Genomic DNA, 18826 nt, shown 5'->3' on the forward strand with positions numbered 1-18826 from the left:
GACCCAAAAGGGCATAAACAGATCCCATTGCAGAGTTTATTGTATTTTAAAACCTAAAATGCCCTCTAATACCTAACTTTGAAAAATTGACAGTTTTCCAGGTGACACATCCTTCACTGTTATGACCACGAAATAATTGATACTGTTTCAGTTCAATTCTAAAAATTACGGTGATTTTTCTTTTTTTTTTCTTAGTTTCTAAAAAAATAGAAGCATTCATTTCTAAGGCTGTGTTTGAAAACTAGCTCCTATAATGCTTCCTGAACACAGTTCATAGTAGTAAGAAGCAGTTAAGAGCATAGAGAGCTAGTCTCACATTCTTAAAATGCAGGCACAAGCTCAACTCTTTCCTTCTGAAATCAGTGGGACTTGTAGCATTTGGTTTATGAAATGATTTCTATGTTCACTGAGTCTTATTCCCTAGTAAATGTGTTTAGGATTATGGTCAATAACAGGGTGCATATAAAATGGCAACGCATGGTGTAAAAACCAGGAGTGGGAGAGTACATCCCATTGGTTGTCCTTTCTTCTTCTCTCTCCTCCTTCCTAGTGGTGTCAGTGGGAGTAAAAAATAATCATGACGGCTACAAGCTTGAGGTCGTTTTTCTCCCTTGACACGGCTTTGTTAAGGGAACAGGAGGGCTTTGGATCCACGCCTTTCCACCTGGACATGTCCCTAAAAATGCTCTAACACTGCTGAAATAGCAATGGAGGAATGACAACGGTAGAAAGTTTTGTCTCTGCAACGAAGAGCTCTTCAGCAGCGAACCTGCTTCCCCACTTGTGGACTTCTCGCTGCCATTAGAATAGGGGAGGCTGCAAAATGGACCGGCTTCTCAGCTGCCCTCACTGGAATTTCGGATCGCTCACATCATTGATCATTTACATTCACACGCAGAAACGGTTTAACACAAGAAAGGTCAGTTAACGAGGAGGCATGCTCCATCCTTCCGTGCTCATACAGGCCAACCCAAGAACTGTTTAATATGTAAACCAGGTCTGCACACACAATTCAGAACGAATTTGGCTCAAGCCACCTCTCAAAATATTTGCGGAATCAGCATTCCACTCTGAGCACAGAACTATGCTGGAGCTTTATTTTCCTTTAGCTAAGAAATGCACTTGAGCCACTAGCTTGTTGTGAAGTTCTCATGCTGCTGTTCTATTCCATATATGCAGCTTCAATATGTGGTGGAAAAGTCTCTAAATCATATCATGTATGAGACAAATAAAGCAGCCTTTTTAATATATATTATTGGATTTCTAAAGCATCTGCAATGGCAGAGGATACATATCCCATCCCACCCCACCCCTTCTCCAATACTTAAATATAACACACATACATGCACACACCAAACCTAACCCTCATCAGTTAACTTCTACTACACAAACCACCAATTTCATGGCAAAATGAATTAGCTCATGAAGCAAAACCTACTTTACCTTTAAAGGCCTCTGTTGCACCCGGTGCATGATTCTTATCAGGGTGAAATTTCAGTGCTAATTTCCGGTATGCCTTCTTCAAGTCTTCATCAGAGGCATCTCTGCTCACACCAAGAATTTCATAATAGTCTTTACATTGCTTCACCCTAAACAGTGAAGAGATGAGCAAACAGTTGATGCAAGGGGGCTACTCTGCTTGCAGCTAGGTAGCTTGTATTTTCCATTCCCCCACCTCCCCTTGCAAATTAGCATTCCTGCTAATATGGACCTTTAGGTTTCAAAGGTATTTTCCAATACATTAACCAACGTGCCAATTCAGTCTTTTAAATTTCAGCCAGCCAGCAACACCAGCACAGCTGGCCTCTTCTAAGTGCTAGGTTGCCAACGGCACGTGCCCACCTTCCTCCTAGCCTTCACGTGCTCCTACCCCTGTAAAGCACAGCGAGAGAGAGAGCTGTGGGTGCAGGTGTGTCATTGCACTGAGCCATGCTGAGGGGCTAAACGCCGTGCTTTGCAAATTTCTGAGTCTAGGCTTCCTTTTAATCTTCTCTACCTTCTGAGCACCCCACCCCATAAACTGACTGGCAGCCATTTCTTTCGCAGGTTGCTGAGCATGACCAAACTGGGGTAGTAATCCAACCCATCCTGATTTACCCCTCAAAATCAGCCCACCAGGAAAGAGGTTGCTGGGGCTAGGAAGTGTCACATATCCCCTACGTCTGCGCAAAGGTTTGGGCACTAGAGGCCCTGTCACTCTCTCCTGCTGTGACACATTTGTGCCATCCCTGGAAATCACTCAGGGGAATACAGCCTAGAGAGCCATGATTCAGAAGGCAGCGGCTGCCCCCTCCCTGCCTTCTGCTGCCTGTGCTGCAGTGGATTCGAAGCACCCCAGCGGCTCTGCCGCAGCAACGGAGCGGACACAGGAAGCGGCCTTGCCTGGTTCCATCTAACTCCACAGGGTTGACCCAGATGGGCAGCAACGGGGGACGCTGGGGCTGAGCTGGGGACCTGCGGCATGCAGAGCAGGGGCTATGGGCTGCTCTGCAACAGCATCCCTGTTGTTGTGTTTTCTAGCCCCACAGTTCTCAAGCTGTGGAGCAAACTCCTCACTACCTACTTCACAAGCAGTGAAGGCAGAATTCCCCTAAATTATTTCCATGTTAGAGTACAGGTGCTGCTGAAAACACGCTACTCTGTCCACTGATTTCTAGGAGCATAATCACTTTGCGGCATCCCTGGAAGCTGTCTTGCTCTTAAAGACTTTCCTAGTCATCTCAACAGGAGGAGGAGAGCTGCCGGCCTGTTCCCTGGTGCAGGAAGTCTGCCTGCTATGCTAGAATGAATGAGGAAGCCTGCAGATACAAGAGTACCATGTGGCGCTTGGGGTCAGAAGAAAAGCATGTTAGACACACAATCAGCTACTTTCCTACAAGACATGGCTACAATTCAGAAACTGCAATTATCCCCACAGTAGGCAAGTGAGCTAGGTCTGTATGCACACTGGAAACTGTCTTATACAGACGCTGATGCTTTGGTCCATCTAATTGAGTACCGTCTATTCTGACTGCCAGCGGCTCCCTGGAGACTTGAACAGAGGCTTCCCGCATCACTTACCATTTGACTTTTATTCTGCTTCCTTTTCTTTTCTTTTCTTATAAGAAGAAACAAGGGACTGAAACTGGAAGTTTCTTCATGCCAAGTTTATGCTTTGGTACTGAACTCTCTCTCATCTCCAAGCAGGTGCAGGGATGCTTACACCACAGTGATTTTATACATAAAGTACATCACATTCTGATGGGTACCTTACAATGCTTTGCAGAACGATTCACCTGCCCCTTGCCTTTTCCATGAGTTTTCATGCTACAGCCTGTAATTTAATTGGCAATTAACTGGCATTGTTACAATTTGATGTATACAAGATACTCAGCACTGTAAAGATCCGTTTTTATTGTGCCATAAAAATTAAGCAATACAAGACAAATGGGCACTTGATGATTGCATAAGTGTTCACCTCCCTGAGTCAAGACTTGGTGGATGGCACCTTTGGCAGCAATTTCAGCTGTACATATTCTTTGGTGTGTTTCTATCAGCTTTGTGCATCTGGATCCTGAAATGGTTGCTCAGTCTTCCTGGCAAAACTGCTCCAGCTCTGGCAGGATGGATGAGGACCACTGATGAACTGCAACATTCAAGTCTTGCCACAAATGCTCAGATCCAGGTCTGGGCTTTGACTGTGTGATTCTAAGATATTCAGGTTCCTGCTTTTAAATCACTTCCATGTTACCGTGGCTGTGTGTTTAGGGTTCCTAGAAGGCGAACCTCTGCCCCAGCCCCAGGTTTCTTGCAGACTGAAATACATTTTCCTCTAGAACTGCCCTGTCTCTGGCTCCACCCATCTTGCTTTCTATCCTGGTAAGTTTCTGTGTCCCTAACAAGGAAAAGCTTCCCCACAGCATGATGCTGCCGCTACCACGCTTCACTGTGGGGAGGATTTCTCAGGACAACGAATCCGGCTCAGTTTGTGCCACGTGTACTGCTAAGAAGTCCAGTTTGGGTCCCAACAGACAAGAAACTTTTTCCATATGTTTGCTGTTTTTCCCTACTTGCCTTTTCCCAAACCCCAAAAGGGGGCTGATCTGGGCTTCTTTCAGCCATGGACTCATCACTCTTCCTTAAAGCTCAGCTTTGTGAAGTGTCTGGTGATAGTTGTAGCATGAACAGTTTCTGCCATCTTGGTCCTTTAAAGTTACCACTGGCCTGCTGGTTGTTTCGCTGACTAATGCCTTTCTTACTAGTTCACTGGGTTTTGGTGGAAAGCCTTCTCTAAGCAGAGGTGCAATAGAGCCATATCTTTGGGGAATGTTCATAGTTTTGGATTTTTTAAAAAATAACTGAACCCTGATTGGAATAAAGTTGTGCAGAAACACCAGAGTTGTTTTCAAACTTCCTTGGTCTTCACTTCACTATGCTATTGGTTTAAATAGACTCACCAAGAAACTTGGGGCCTTCTAGAAACAGGTGTACTTAATTTGAGATTGTGTGGCAAGTGGGCTCAGTTCAACTACTTATAATATGTGGCTTCTGCAGTCCATGGGTTGCTTCTTTGGGGAGTTCTCAGCAAAATGGCAAATACTTATGCAACCAACAAATGTCAGTTGGTTTTTCTTTACTTAGGTTTTGTGCCTCATTAAAGACATATTGCACTTCCACAGTGTTGAATGTCTTGTATATATCAAGCCATAATGAAGCCAATTCAATCTGTCTCAGATTCAGGTTGTAACACAACAAAATCTGTAAAGTCCAACAGAGGGTGAACACTTTCAATGAACTGGCTTCACAACATCACTTATAGATGCAATCTAGAAAACTGGTTCATAAATATCAGGATTGACCCAATGAAAACACTGGCACCAAGTGACCCAAGTCTGCATTAAACAAATAAAACAATTCAAGAAACCACTTGACTGCTCATTTCCCAGAATCCATCTTTAGACACCTGCAATTAGCTTTAAAATCCTGGTCAACATTAACAATACTATCTCATCTCAGGAGTACTCTTTCTCTCCAATTCAAGACAAACAGAATGGTATTGAAGATCTATTTTAAACCTCAAAAAGTTAAGGTTCTAATGTTTTACTCTATTTCCACAATAAGCTGTGTTATTTAAAAATGTGTCTAAAAATATGTTTCACTCCCAAGAACATGTTTAAATGTATATACTCTCTCAAAATATGCATTAATACTACAGGCCAATACATAAGGTGTCTACTGAAAAGTAGTCCAAGGTAATTACACATAGGATTGCATATTGAAATATGGTTATTTATTGCTTACGTATATGCTTCTTAGCTTGTAAACTGCTCAGAAAGCTTTTGGGCTATGGGGCAGTATAGAAGTGAAATAATAATAATATTTAACTAGACTAAATGCACAATCACAATCCTACACATATCTACTCAGAAGTAAGCTTACTGAATTCAGTGAGTATTTCTCCCAGTCATGGGACTGAAGCTGAACTCTGAAGGCAAATGATATAGAGCGAATCCTGAAGTTAAAGGTTTGTGCCTGAGCACTTCCTGAATCAGAAATCATCTGGGAATCATATATAAGCCCCAATGTATTCTCTGGAGGAATAGTGGAGTTCAAGTGTAAGAAACATAACGTGCCAGCATCCTCCAAACCAATACCTCCACCCACAATGGATGCAAAATCCAGAGACCCAACATTTAGATCCTAGCTCACTTAAATTCTCGTAGTAAGTGTAATAAACAAGCCATCTTTGATCAATCAAACAGTCCCAAATATAAAGGCTGCCCCTCAGAGAGTGATCTGCTACCTCTTATGGAGTTCTTCCTCCCAAATGCTCCTGCCCAGGTGCTGAGGTCATCAAAAGAATCCTATTCAAACTCCTGTGTTATCCAAAATCAGGCGGGCAAGATGGTAGCACCTTTGCAATGGATCCTCTTCTTCAGAATAGCTCAGCAGGCTTATTCTGTACTGGTGCTTAGAAAGCCGTATTATTAGGCTCCTACAAATGTTTTTGCTCCAGACTGTATCCAAAGTTTTTATTGGGAATATTGTGTTGCTGTCGTAGATTTTTACAAACTATTTTCCTGCCTTGAAGTATAGCTTTAATTTAATATGTTATATTTTAGTGACTGCTTTATTCACTGAGACACACACACACAGAGGCGAGGCGGGGCAGCGGGGAGAGGGAGAGATGGTGCTGGAGAAGAGCTTTACAAATACCCTGGATCAACAGAAAGACAAACAAGTGGGTCCTAGTTTAAATCAAGCCAGAGATTTCCCTAGAAGCAAAAATGAGAAAACTGAGGCTGTCATATTTCAGACACAGCATGAGAAGGCAAGACTCACTGAAGAAGACCATCATGCTAGGGAAAGTCAAAGGGAGAAGGAGAAAAGGAAGAAGAAAGGAAGAAGAAAAGGAAGAAAAGGAAAAACCAAATATGAGACGGGTGGAATCCATAAAGGAAGCCATAACCTTGAAATTAGAAGAGCTAAGTGGGGCTGTTGCGGATAGATCATTTTGGAGGGTTTTCATTCATGGGGTTGCCTCAAGTTGTGAATAACTTGACGGCACATAATAAGAACAAAAATGAACACTGAATTTCACCCTGAAAGCTCTTTTGAACCATTTGGAGAGGCATAACATTCGGAAACAACACAAACTGTAAGTGAAAAGTAAAATGATATGTTCTCCACTGGGGGAACCGCAGGGTCTTCAGCAAGAGCAGCCTGGATGTTCACACCTGTCACAATGATGCTTACAGTTGTCTCCAAAGAAGATGCTCTCCATGACAACATTGTTGTGGATCTGGTGTTGGCAACAGAGTGCCCATGTGTGCCACAACACACCTTGGCATCCCTTCAAGGTGCTTAATGACCCCTCCTGACCACTCCAGTTTATTATTTTTTAAAAAAAAAACCAACACTTTGGCAGTGTTTAATCAAAGCAAATCACTGGCCTCCAGCCACTACACCCTCTTCTCTTCCTCTCCCCAGCATATGTTCCCCAGCATATGTTGGAAGTCACATATGTTCAGAGCATCCTTTGGGGAGAAAAATACGGGGCAGCTGAAGGCCTCAGCAATGACTCGTAGCATTTCTGGATAATCAGTTCACCAGCCAAACTTCAGAAAGAGAAGAGGACAGAAAAGCCCCCACTGCAGGTTGGTAAGTTTTAGGAGACACAGCAGGTACAAGGGCTGGAGGAAACAGACACTAGCCTATGCCAGGGGAAGCAGCTATCAGGGTGTTTTGCTTGATTGCGTATGCATTTTTGGAGAAGGCACTACTGCCTTTCTCTGCATTTGTCTGTTTCTAGAGGAGGATAGCTTGCCTGCGTTTGTGTGTGTGTTGGGGGTGGTTAATTTTGACTGTGTGTGCACATTTGTGATGCGTGTTTAGGGGGTAGCTCTGAGGGACCGTGTACGCGTGCACGCACACATGCATCTGAGCATCACCAGGTTTTCTCCTGTGTAACAGGTACCTGGTTAGTGCTCTTTGAGGCTCTGTGATCTCGCTTTTGGGGCTCCAAACCAGCATGTCCACTGTAGTCAGTTTCTTGGGCCATTTATTTTGCCTTCTGCAACTAGCCAGGCACTCACAGCCGACTCTTCTCATCGTGCCTATGACAGCTTCTCATCGACAGATGCCCACTGTCTCCTGTAGTTTCTCCTCCCTTCCTCACTGCACCCTGTTTGCTCACTCGTCTCTTACACTGGCCTAAACAAGAGCAGTGGTGGTGAAGAGGCCCAGCAAATGCCATTGTGAGCTTGCTCCCTGGCTCTCCGCCTGTCGAACAAGTGGGAGCAATTACAAGAAAGAGGAGGAGGAGCAAGAGCAGCTGGGGACGGCGGTGGTGAGAAGACAGACTGAGTGAGGGTGGTGGACCACTGCAGGGGTCCTCTCCAAGGCTGTTCCGAAACCTCAAGCTGGCACTGTGCTTACCTCAACATCCAACCGTGACTGAAAAATTCTGTGCAATAACGAACTAGGGCTACCTTAAGGACAGAACGAAGCTCTTACCTTTTAACCGCATCGACCTGATCCGGAGTGTAACCTTTACTGGCATCCCCACCTGCCTCTCCATTGACTGAAGTGAAGTCACCACTCATCTTCCTGTGGCTGGAGTTGACAGATTCCTTGGCCTGGGAATGCGCATTTGATGATTTCTCACTCTTGGCGAGGGAGTCAAGCAACACTACAAGGAAGAAGACACAGGGCTGAGCCAAACGTGTTCCCCTCTTCCAAAATGCTTTGTTTTGCAGTTGCTACCAAATGCTTTTATATATCCTGCTCCCCCGCGCATGGCTACTTCTCTAGTCCTTTTTCACAAAGCTGCAATACCAAGAAACTGAGTATTTATTCTTAAATCCAAATGTATCCAGAACACCATTTGATGCAAATAATTTCTTGATTAATCACTTCATGCTGACAAATTAGTAATCACTTAAACTTTGGGTTTGTTTATATATTTTAGTTTCAATAATAAACAAGAAAAAAATTAGAGAAAGAGCCCTGTGATGACTAGGGGCTCTTTCATTACATCCATTTTTCGTGAGGAAGCAAACATTCAAGCAATTTTATGGTTAGAACTGAAATTTCCTGCCAAGGATCTGGAGATTCAGAGTAAAGGGGCAGGATTTTAACAGACTGGGATACCTCTTGCTTGTATTAGAGCTCTCAGTGAGGTTAATGATGCAGAATATTTATTCATTTATATCTTGCTCCTCCTCCCATTAAAAGAAGAAAGCTGATGACTGATGAAAGCAATATACATAAATTAAAACAATACATTAAAAACAAAAAAAGCTGCAGAAGTCAAAACCAAGTCACATCCAGTGATATACAGGAAAGCTACCTCAATGAAGGTGGCTGCAAAATTACTCAAATAACCCAACTTGTGTCAATCATTAATCTTATAAGACACCAGCTCCTTATACATATAGGGGATTTTTTAAATACTGTCACTTACATTAAGAAAATGCCTGCTTGAATTGCTTGTACTTTAGCTGGGTTTACAAAAATCTGTGGTTAAAATGTAGAGCTTCTGGATAATTAGAACCAGGACAAGCCACACACAAAAAATTAATGTCTGCCATTAATACTATAGATACCCCTTGCAACAGGGTGGATAAAAATTTATCCCTTAAATTGGATTTTATTAATAAAATGCTTTTTGAAGAAAATCTATCTAAAGATAGTTTTTGTTTGAGACATATTATAGTCCAAAAGGTATTCATCATGAAATAAGGATTAGTTTTTAATTATGTAGCATGTGGCTGTATATTCATGCAACGTTTAAAAATTTTGGTAAATGAATACCATTAATCCATTCACAATGTCATGCTCTTCCAGAAGTTTCTGTATTATTAGGCAATGTTTCTATCTAGAAGTTATTAGCACAGATACTTGGTTTTACAGTTCTCAAAACTATGAATTTGAGTCTGCGGAGATCACATGCCTCTTTCTGACAGGAAAAAATGTTGAAAAATAAACATACAGAGTTGAGAAAAAGACCTTGATCTCATTGTTCCTTTGCAAAATATGTATACCTATATGTATTTCTTTGAAGGGGTGACAATCAACCCCTTATCTCTTAAGTGCTAAATTTCAAAAACAAAAAAACAATGAATAGTAGTAGATTGTTGGAATTGAATAGATCTGCACAAGAAGCTAAATGTGAGGAGGGAGGAGCAAGATGTAAAAATGAAAGTGAAACCTCTTGAGCAGAATACTCCGTAAATCTTTGGTTCTTTTTGTGTATAGGGCGGTTTTTCACATTATGCTTTCCTTGGAGGAGAAAACCTATAATGGCAGCAGGCAGTGAAAGAGACCCAGTTTGGGAATATTTCAATAAAGTTCCTCTACCTATGGGTAAGGCAGACATGCATGCAAATTATGTAGAAAACCATGATTTAAATCTAGTCTAACTGACTAGTGATTTAAATCAAATTCTCCCTGTCCTGCTATATAGCAAAGGATATCTAATTACATAACATAAACTGCAAACTTAAGTGTCTTCTGCAAACAACACCTCGCATTACCATTCTGCAAGAGGTGGGGAAGTGGCAGAGGAAAACACAAAGTTAATGTTTACCATTCTACTTTATGATATCCCTTTAGGGCACAATGTTATGGTTTGCTGGGGAATGCTGGGAGTTGGGGGCCTTTTTTCTGTCTAACCCTTGAATTGAAAAGAATAAAAGTGGAACTGGCAATTAACAACATCCCATTCTAGTATAATACACATAAGACCCCAAAAGCAACCACCTCTCAGTCACCATAAAGGGTGGACAGAATAACTCTGAGGTCTATTTTTGCTTAGATGGTGGCTGCTTTGCTTTGTCCACGATGGTGCTCCAGGAAAGGGAGAAGAGGAGACTGGAAGAGGCTCCAGATGGGTTGTCCTCTGGCCTCCCGAGTCTCCTCTCCTTCCCTCCAACTGGAACATCTGATGATCTTGCCTCCAAAGCAAACATTCCTGATTAGATGAGACAACAGTGTAACATTATGTACTTTTGCCACATGACAGAAAATGCTGCAAGTGCCTGGAGCTGGACAACTCCCCATAATCTCACAGGCATGTGATTGTTTTTTAAGTTTATTGTAAGAATTCAAATTGGTAAGCAGCTTACAACAAACCAATCTGTATATAAAACATTTTGTTCTCACTTTTGCAAAATATCCAAACAATTACAAAAGCTCATATTAAAAATCAAGTACATTGCACGAGCCAAAACATCTAAGTGAAATCACTCAGGGGAGAGGAGGGGAAAATAATTCCCAGAGCTGATAGGCAATATATTTCTAAGTTTGTCTTTCTGGGTCTACCTGCCATGTCATCTACACTTAAGAATCAGCGTTCAAATGTGTGCTGGAATAAAACTTCTATTAGCCCAAAAGCTGGTGGTAGGAGACCCTGAGAGACAGTTTATTGACAAAAACTTCCTGTAAGAAACCCTAAAGACAGCTGCAGAGAGACACGGGTATATAGATTTGAGTGGAGAATTTTAAAGCCAAGATTGTATATTGATGTCTTCCAACCAAATAATGAAACTTCTGTACAAATAAAGTTATCTTCCAAGAACAATAATGGCCAAGTAGACTAACTAGCATCCTTTTGCTCAGCAAAACTGTGCTTTGTTCAGTAATACAAAGCAAAGACACAACTGAATCCTTAAATCATTACAAAATACAAGTGACTGCGGTGGCGAGGAGCGCTTTCCTTCAGCTTCGGCTAATCTATCAGCTGCATCCCTACCTGGAGGAAGACTGCCTAGCGACAGTGACACATGCATCGGTTACTTCCTGGTCGGATTTCTGCAACGCGCTCTACGTGGGGCTGCCCTTGAAGACAGTCTGGATACTTCAGATGGTGCAAAATAGAGCAGCCAGGTTGCTGATGGGGACTGGGCGTTGTTCTCATATAACCCCAGTCCTCTATCAGCTTCACTGGCTTCCCATCGAAGTCTGGGCTCAATTCAAGGTGCTGGTTATTACCTATACAGCCCTTAACGGCTTGGGACCAAGATACCTAAAGGAACACCTTCTTCCATACTTGCCCTCCCACCCCCGAGATCGGCAGCAGAGGCCCTCCTCCGGGAACCCTCCGTGAAAGATATTAGGAGGCAAAGTACCCGGAGGAGGGCTTTCTCTGCGGTGGCGCCCCGCCTATGGAATGCGCTCCCCAGAGAGGTCCGCCTGGTGCCGTCGTTATTTGTTTTTCGACGCCAGGTTAAGACCTTTTTATTCCAGCAACATTTTAATAAGTTTTAATATTGTCTTTTCTGTGTTTTTAACTGCAGTCGGTGTGGGTCAGGAGTTTATTTATGTTATATTTTATGTAAGCCGTCCTGAGGCTTTTGCGACAGGATGGCATATTAAGTATCTTAAATAAAAAAAATACTGCGTATGTACTGACTCCACCAATTTAAGCATTGCAAATCTTTGATTCCCTTGAAGTTTTACCAGTGAGTTGCTACTCCTCAGATTTTATGCACCTAAAACCTTGTTAGCTTTCTATTTGGCCAGAATTACAGTGCTCTGCATTTCAAAAATGTGCAATTTACTTCCATAGTCTTACAACCTGATACTTGCTTACAGGAGAGAGTGAATACCCAGAGACTGAGGCTGAAGGGCATAAACTAAGGATTTGTTCTTGTCCCAGCCCACTCCACTCTAAAAGAGTAGGACCCTTTGGAGCTAAAGCAGAGCTACATGGATAGTTGACTGTATGTTGCTGACAAGCAGAGATGGTGCAAAAAGGCAGAGACTGGCTGTCCCCTGCCCCTCATCGGACTGCATTTGACTTCTCCTGGTCCTCTCCTTCCCTAAGAGTTGTCATCTCTTTAAAATCAAATGAAGAAAAAGCACTGGAAGCAAGGAAGGCCTGGCATGGAACAACCCAGCCATCTCTGATGCAGCTGTCTCAACCCTTGAGTCCAAGGAAGGAAGTAGCAAAAGATCCCTTCTGTTTACCAGCTCCTGCAAGGGGAAGTCATGAACAACATCCCACAGTGCTCAGAATCCCACAACACTTTTTTAAAGCTCCTGAGCCCAAGTTCTGCCTGTAGATGTGTCTTTATCAGCAGCTTGGTGTGCAGCCAAAAATGGGTGATAATGTTACCTCCATGCTGTGAAACACTCACTGGCTGATTTCGCTGTACCAGCTTTCAACCAACCTGGTGCATTCTAAATGGTCTCAAGTGGCAGAGGTAGCCCCAAGCTACAAACCTGCTCCTCCAAGGGAATGGAACCTCATCCAGAAGAAGATGAACACCTTCCAATGGGGCGGCATAGAAATGTTTTAAATAAATAAATAATAGAAGAACCACCCATTAAGTGGGTGACAGATAAGCAAGGAGCCAGGTATTTTCAATGGAGAGAGTCCCAGTTTGCTTGTCTGTGGCTTCAGGTTTGGACTTCATTTTTCATCAGCCTCTACCAGCATAGCCAATGGTCAGGAATGCTGAGAGTTGTAGTCCAAAACATCTTAAAAGCACTAGGTTGAGAAATGCTGAGGTATGCCAGGCCACTGTTAAAAGGGCAAGTGTATACCAGGCTTGTTTCTTTCTACTCAGCACTTGGTACACCATTAGAACAGATGCACTGTATGGGATTACACACCCTCAAAAAGCAACTCATAACTGAAAAATAAGCTAAGCCTTTGCTGCAGGCAAGTGTTACACAAGCAATGGAACAGACTGACCCACAGCTCTCACCCTGCAAGTTCTCTTCCATCTTATCAAAGATTCTGACACAGGTTTTCTTTACAAGACAAATAATTATAGCTTTGAACTATGAAAGGCATAAAGGACTCCTTACTGAAGCCTCAGTTTCCATTGGTTCTGGTTCTGTCATACGGTCTTTTCTCCCTCCTTCCCTCCCTCTGTTGGTCTTGAACAGTCATTCTGACACCCGCACACACATGGTATAAAGAACGCAGACTCATGGGCTGGCTCTCCTTACATTGTCCTTTCCTCCTTCCTAGCAGCCGTCTTTTACACGCATACGCAACCCTCGCTTAATTCCGGTTCTGTCATACTAAATCATCTTCCATTAGGAAAAAAAAGTTAAAACAACATGGTAAAAATATTGTGAAATTTAAGCAAGCCAGATACAAAAAAATGGACAGAATTCCACTATGGCAGTCATCTGTTTATGACTTCTAAGACTAGCCTTCCCTACAGATGTGTTTGATTCTAATTCCATCAAGCCCAGCCTTCATAGCCAGTAGCTCTGTTAGCTTGGAAAGATAAGGCAATCAAAAGAAAGTACAAACTTTCTTTTGTACAAAGTTTGTACAAAGTACAAAATACAAGTATAAACAATGCCAACATGGAAAAGGAGTAGTAGACAACTGAAGAAGCCCATGTGGCTTCACAAAAAGCCTAGTGATGATCTGAATACAAAAAAAGGACATACCTAGGAAGTGGAAAGAAGGCCTGGCTACAAACTGAAAATACAGACAGGTAGCACAGACTTTCAGGGATGGCATCAGGAAGGCTAAGAATGAACTGAGGGTAGTTGAGAGATGCTAAAAGCAACAAAAAAAGCCTTCTTCAGGTATGTCCAAAGTAAAAGACAAAGGAAAGAAATGAGTGTTCAACTAGTGCGGATGGCAAATAACAGATGACACAGAAAAAGCAGAAGAGCGCAATTCCTACTTTGGATCAGTCTTCTCCCTAAAGAAGAAGAAGAAACCATCCTGAAGAAGGGGAAGTACTAGCTGAAGGAGCAGGATGGCAACTCAAGATCGAAGGGCAGATAGTCACGGATGATCTAATTGGGTTGAATGAGTTCAACTCTCCACAGCCTGACGAACTCCATTCTAGAGTCATAGAGGAGCTGACGGAAGAACTCTCAGAAGCACTATTATTTCGGAGAAATATCAGAGGACAGGGGAAGTGCGAGATGAGAGGAGAAGGGCTAATGCTGTCCCTATATTCAAGGAAGAAAAAGAATAGCCTAGGAACTACTGACCAGTCAGTCTGACATCAATCCCTGGGAAAATTCTGGAGCAAATTATAAAGCAGTCAGTCTGCAGACACCTTAAAAACAATGCAGTGAAGCCACTATGGATTACTCCAAGAACAAATCTTGCCAGACTAATATGATTTCATTTGGGATGGGGGGGGGTGCCTCCTTGATGGACTATAGGAATGCTGTGGATACAATTTATCTTGACTTCAGCAAAGCTTTTGACATAGTGTCCCACAATGTCCTGATTAGCAAATTAGTCAAAAGTGGGTCAAGTGGAATAATGATCAGGTGGATCCACAGCTGACTACAGAATTAAACTCAAAGAGTGCTCATCAACGGCACCCTCTCAAACTGGGGAGAAGTAACAAGCGGGGAACTGCAGGGTTCTGTGCAGAGGGCCCAGTGCTCTTCAACTTTTTAATTAATGATTTGGATGGGGAAGTGAAGGGGACCATTATTAAATCTGCAGATGGCACAAGACTGGGTGGGAGAGCTTATACTCTGGAAGACAGATTCAAGGGGACCTTGATAGACTGGAGTGCTGGAATGAAAACAACAGAATCAAAGTATTTTAGGACAAATGCCAAGTTCTGCTCCTATGAAAAGGAAACCAAATGCATTGTTACAAGATGGGGAATATTTGGCTCAATATTACAGCAAATGAGAAGGGTATTGCAACTGCTGAAGATTACAAACTGAATACAAGTCAAAAATGTGACGTGGCTGCAAAAAGGGCAAATGCTATCTTTCCCAAATACTGTGAAGTACTAGTTCCCCTACATTCAGCACTGATTAGGCCTCACCTGGAGTACTACGTCCAGTTCTGGGCACCACAGTTTTGGAAAGACAAAGACAAGCTGAAAGGGTTCAGAGGAGGGCAAAAAGGATGATCCAGGAAATGGAAACAAAGCCCTACGAGAGATTGAAAGAACTGGGCATGTTTAGCCTCAAAAAGAGAAGGCAGAGGGGAGATATGATGCCACTCTACAGGTACTTGAAAGACTATCACAAAGAGGAAGGATAGGATCTCTTCTTAACAATCCCAGAGTGCAGGACTTCAACTAATGGGCTCAACTTACAGAAGCTAGATTCTGGTTAGATACCAGAAGAAAATGCCTGACTGAATTTCCTTTATAGTTGTTGTACTGCTGTAACAATGGAAACAATGACCTAGGGAGGTTTTGGGCACTCCTACTAGAGGCATTCGAGATGCAACTGGACAGCCATTAGGGAAGGATGGTTTAACTTGGAGTCCTGCACTGAGCGGGGGCTTGGACCTGATGGCCCTTTCCAACTTTTCTATGAAGAACTACTAGTTATGATGGCTGCATGCTACCTCCAGTCTGAGACAGGCTGTAGTTAATCGGTAGAACTTTGCATGCACAAAGCCCCAGTTCAATCCTCAGCATTTCCAGGAAGGTCTGAAAGAAGCCCTGCCTGAACCCAGGAAAGCCGCAGCTCCCAGTAAATGTTAACAGTGCTAGGCTAGATGGACCAATGTTCTGACTCACTGTAAGGAAGCCTCCTAAGTTCCTAGAGACTGCAGGTCTCAGTTGCTGGAGAACGTAAGCAGGATGGTTCTGCTGCACTTGTGTCCTACCTCCCATACGCAGCTCAATGGCCACTGTGTAAGCAGGATGCTGCACTAGATGGACTGTGGGTCTGAGTCACTACGGCTCTTCTTACAATGTTACATCTGGATGGTGCCTGCTGGGGGTGGCTGTCTATAAAATATAAAATAATTTTATTCTGATTAACGTTGTAAGCCATCCAGAGATGGAAGTAATGGACAGCTTACAAATTTTATAAATAAATAAATAAATAAAAAATAAATAATACTCATTAAACCGAATTAGTGATTTATTAGGAATTAGAAATGAAGCCCACCTATGGACTGCCACACCTTTATCACATGCAGATTGTCATACGCACAGTACATGCAACTGGTCATGCCTTTCCGGGTTGTACACACTACAAGTACAACATTTATGAAGGCACAATCACTGGACAGGTACTTAAGCACTTTTATATAAGGGTAAACTAAAGAATGGAGGGGGCATTTTTTTCTGATAGATTTTCACTATGTACAAAAAGGAATCCCCCTTTTGACAATTATTTGACAAGACACAGAGAATCAACAGGGAGAAAGAATTTGCTCCCTTATAATGAAAGCAGGAAGAACATCATGTAATCAAACTTGACTGGTAAAGATTACTTTGTAGGAAGAAATCTGGTTTAAAATAAATAGAAAAAGCTTGCTTGAAGATAGATAGACCCCTCTCTGCCACCCCAATAGCTACTTTCAGGCCAAAGCAATGTTCACATGTTACAGTCCTATTCTGCTATTTGCTGTATTACCATGTTTCTTCACTAAGGCTCTTAAAAAGTCTCCTGATATTCCTTCCCTTTCTTTTGAGTCTGTTAATCATCTGCTTTCATCACTTTATAATGGAAACCTTTTTTACTTGGTCTGACAGTTAAAGTGAAAGACATATGAAAGAGTGCACAGTCTACCCAAGACAATGCTTGCAACACTTTTGAGTTTCAACACATCATTTCACAGGAGACATATAAATTAGCAGTTTTACATAGGACTGCTGCCTTTTCTCCTCACAAGAGTCTTTATTTTAGGAGCTGTGTAACAAATAGAAATTTAACAGATGCATCTTTCCCAGATGAAGCAATTGGAAATGTACCTGTCTCTACAACTTAGAAAGTAGAAAAGGTGACAACAGTAAACATTGTCACTAAACAGCACTCTTTTGGCTTGACCATCCATTCAAGAAAAGTGAACTACAGGAGCAGGGCACCAGATGAACGAGAAGTGTGTGGAATACAAAGAGAGACAGACAGGAGCTCACCACAAGACTGCATTTTTGAGAGAGCATCTGTGCTGTGACTAATAAGCAGAAAGCTGATTAGAAGAAAGTCCAAAATAGTAGTGCAATAGCAAAAAAAATGAAGGAAAGGGAAGCTTAGGCAAATGTCTGCAAGGTAGATAACTGCCATTGTGGGTAAAAGCAAGACAAGTTGTTTGGAAGCAAAGGGCCAAGAAGTGTAAAAGCTAGGCAACTGAGGGCAAGCACTGTGTGGGGACATGGGTAACAACTTCAGAACAGATGAATCAACCTGCCCGAACTGAACCAAGACTGTATAAAATCAAGCATCTTATTTCCAACAGTGTCCAAAAAAACACCTCTGTGATATTCACAATCAGAGCATGAAGGCAGTAGCCCATTCTTCATGTCCACTCCAAGCATCTTGTATTCAGATGACAAAATGTCCCTGAACTATTATTTAATATGGTTTCATTTAATTAACTGTGGTCATTAGTTGTAGATTTGAATCTGCTACATGGAAGGTGGGTAGTCATTTTACAATGAGTAAATGAGTAACCAGGGTTGGCAGGAGAGAGTTGTTTAAAACTGAAGGGCTAAAAGAGGGCAACTGCCAAAGAAGCAAGAGTAAGTTGCTTCACGGAAAGGGTGGGAAATATGATGTGGAGAAGTTAGATGAGAAAAAGCCCCGAACCGAGACCTACGGTCAAGATAAAGGAAATCATGACTTTTTGGAAAGAGAAACCTAAGGATGCCAAATATGAGAAGACAACAGAGTAAGAAAGCCTCTCTGTAGGGTGGACGTGATCATCCCTGCTGATGTATGCGTGTTGAGGGGAGATAAGGGGGGTATTTCTATAGCCCTAGATGTGATGTTGCCCTCTTCCCACCTGGTGCAATGGTTTCTGGGAGTTGTAGTCTCCCAAAACAGTTAGGCCAGGGCTACCACCTCACTCCTCTCCTCCGGAACATGAATCCAGCTTTTTCAGCAGGGACTTTCATTGTTCCCCGCCTCATCAAAGAAGACTTCCTTGAAGACTCGCTCCAGAGCCCGTATTGCCCCTTCGCAACGGACCAGCGGAGGACTTCAAGTCCCATGGTGCTCCGCGCCACCACAGCTCAAACGCACGCGCAATGCAGGTGAGAGGTCAGGCCAGCCGCCACAGGCCCTAGCCACTGCGGGCCTCCCCACTCCCTCAGTCCCGCTCACCGCGAACCCGCTGAGACGGGTAGAGGCGCTGCGCCTTCTCCAAGAAACGACGCGCCTTTTCCGTCTGGTTGGCCTTGATGGCGGCCACCGCGATACCAATACAACGCTCCGCCTCGTCCCTGTTGGATTCCATGGTGGCGGCGGCGGCGGCAGTGTAAAGAGCCGGCGCCCAGTGATTCCGTCACCCAAGGATTGCGCAGCGTCCTCTGCTGGAATCTCCCTAATTGTGCGGGCCGCAGATTCTACCGAACTGTTTGTACTAGCGGTAGCATTCCTGCTCTCTTGCCGTATTAACCAGAATAGCCGGGCACCTTTGCGTGAGAGA

At 43.1% G+C, this 18826-nt stretch overlaps 1 protein-coding gene across 3 annotated transcripts in view; it reads right to left on the bottom strand.

The window, feature by feature from the left end:
• Positions 1-18666, bottom strand: part of DNAJB12 (DnaJ heat shock protein family (Hsp40) member B12) — a 44754-nt gene extending 26088 nt beyond the window's left edge. For 2 of the 3 annotated variants that reach the window (XM_044420529.1, XM_044420528.1), the window contains exons 1-3: positions 18502-18665; positions 7996-8170; positions 1444-1589 (exon numbers count right to left, since the gene is read on the bottom strand). In XM_044420529.1, coding sequence (XP_044276464.1) covers positions 1444-1589; positions 7996-8170; positions 18502-18634 — 454 coding nt within the window. In that variant the 5' untranslated portion in view covers positions 18635-18665. Of the gene's footprint in view, positions 1-1443; positions 1590-7995; positions 8171-18501 lie in introns of all 3 variants that reach the window. The other variant, XM_044420530.1, reaches the window with a different exon arrangement.
• Positions 18667-18826: the final 160 nt, after the last annotated feature.

Source organism: Varanus komodoensis, unplaced genomic scaffold, assembly GCF_004798865.1.
Source record: "Varanus komodoensis strain SLA01 unplaced genomic scaffold, ASM479886v1 scaffold11, whole genome shotgun sequence".
In the NCBI taxonomy this organism is placed as follows: domain Eukaryota; kingdom Metazoa; phylum Chordata; class Lepidosauria; order Squamata; family Varanidae; genus Varanus; species Varanus komodoensis.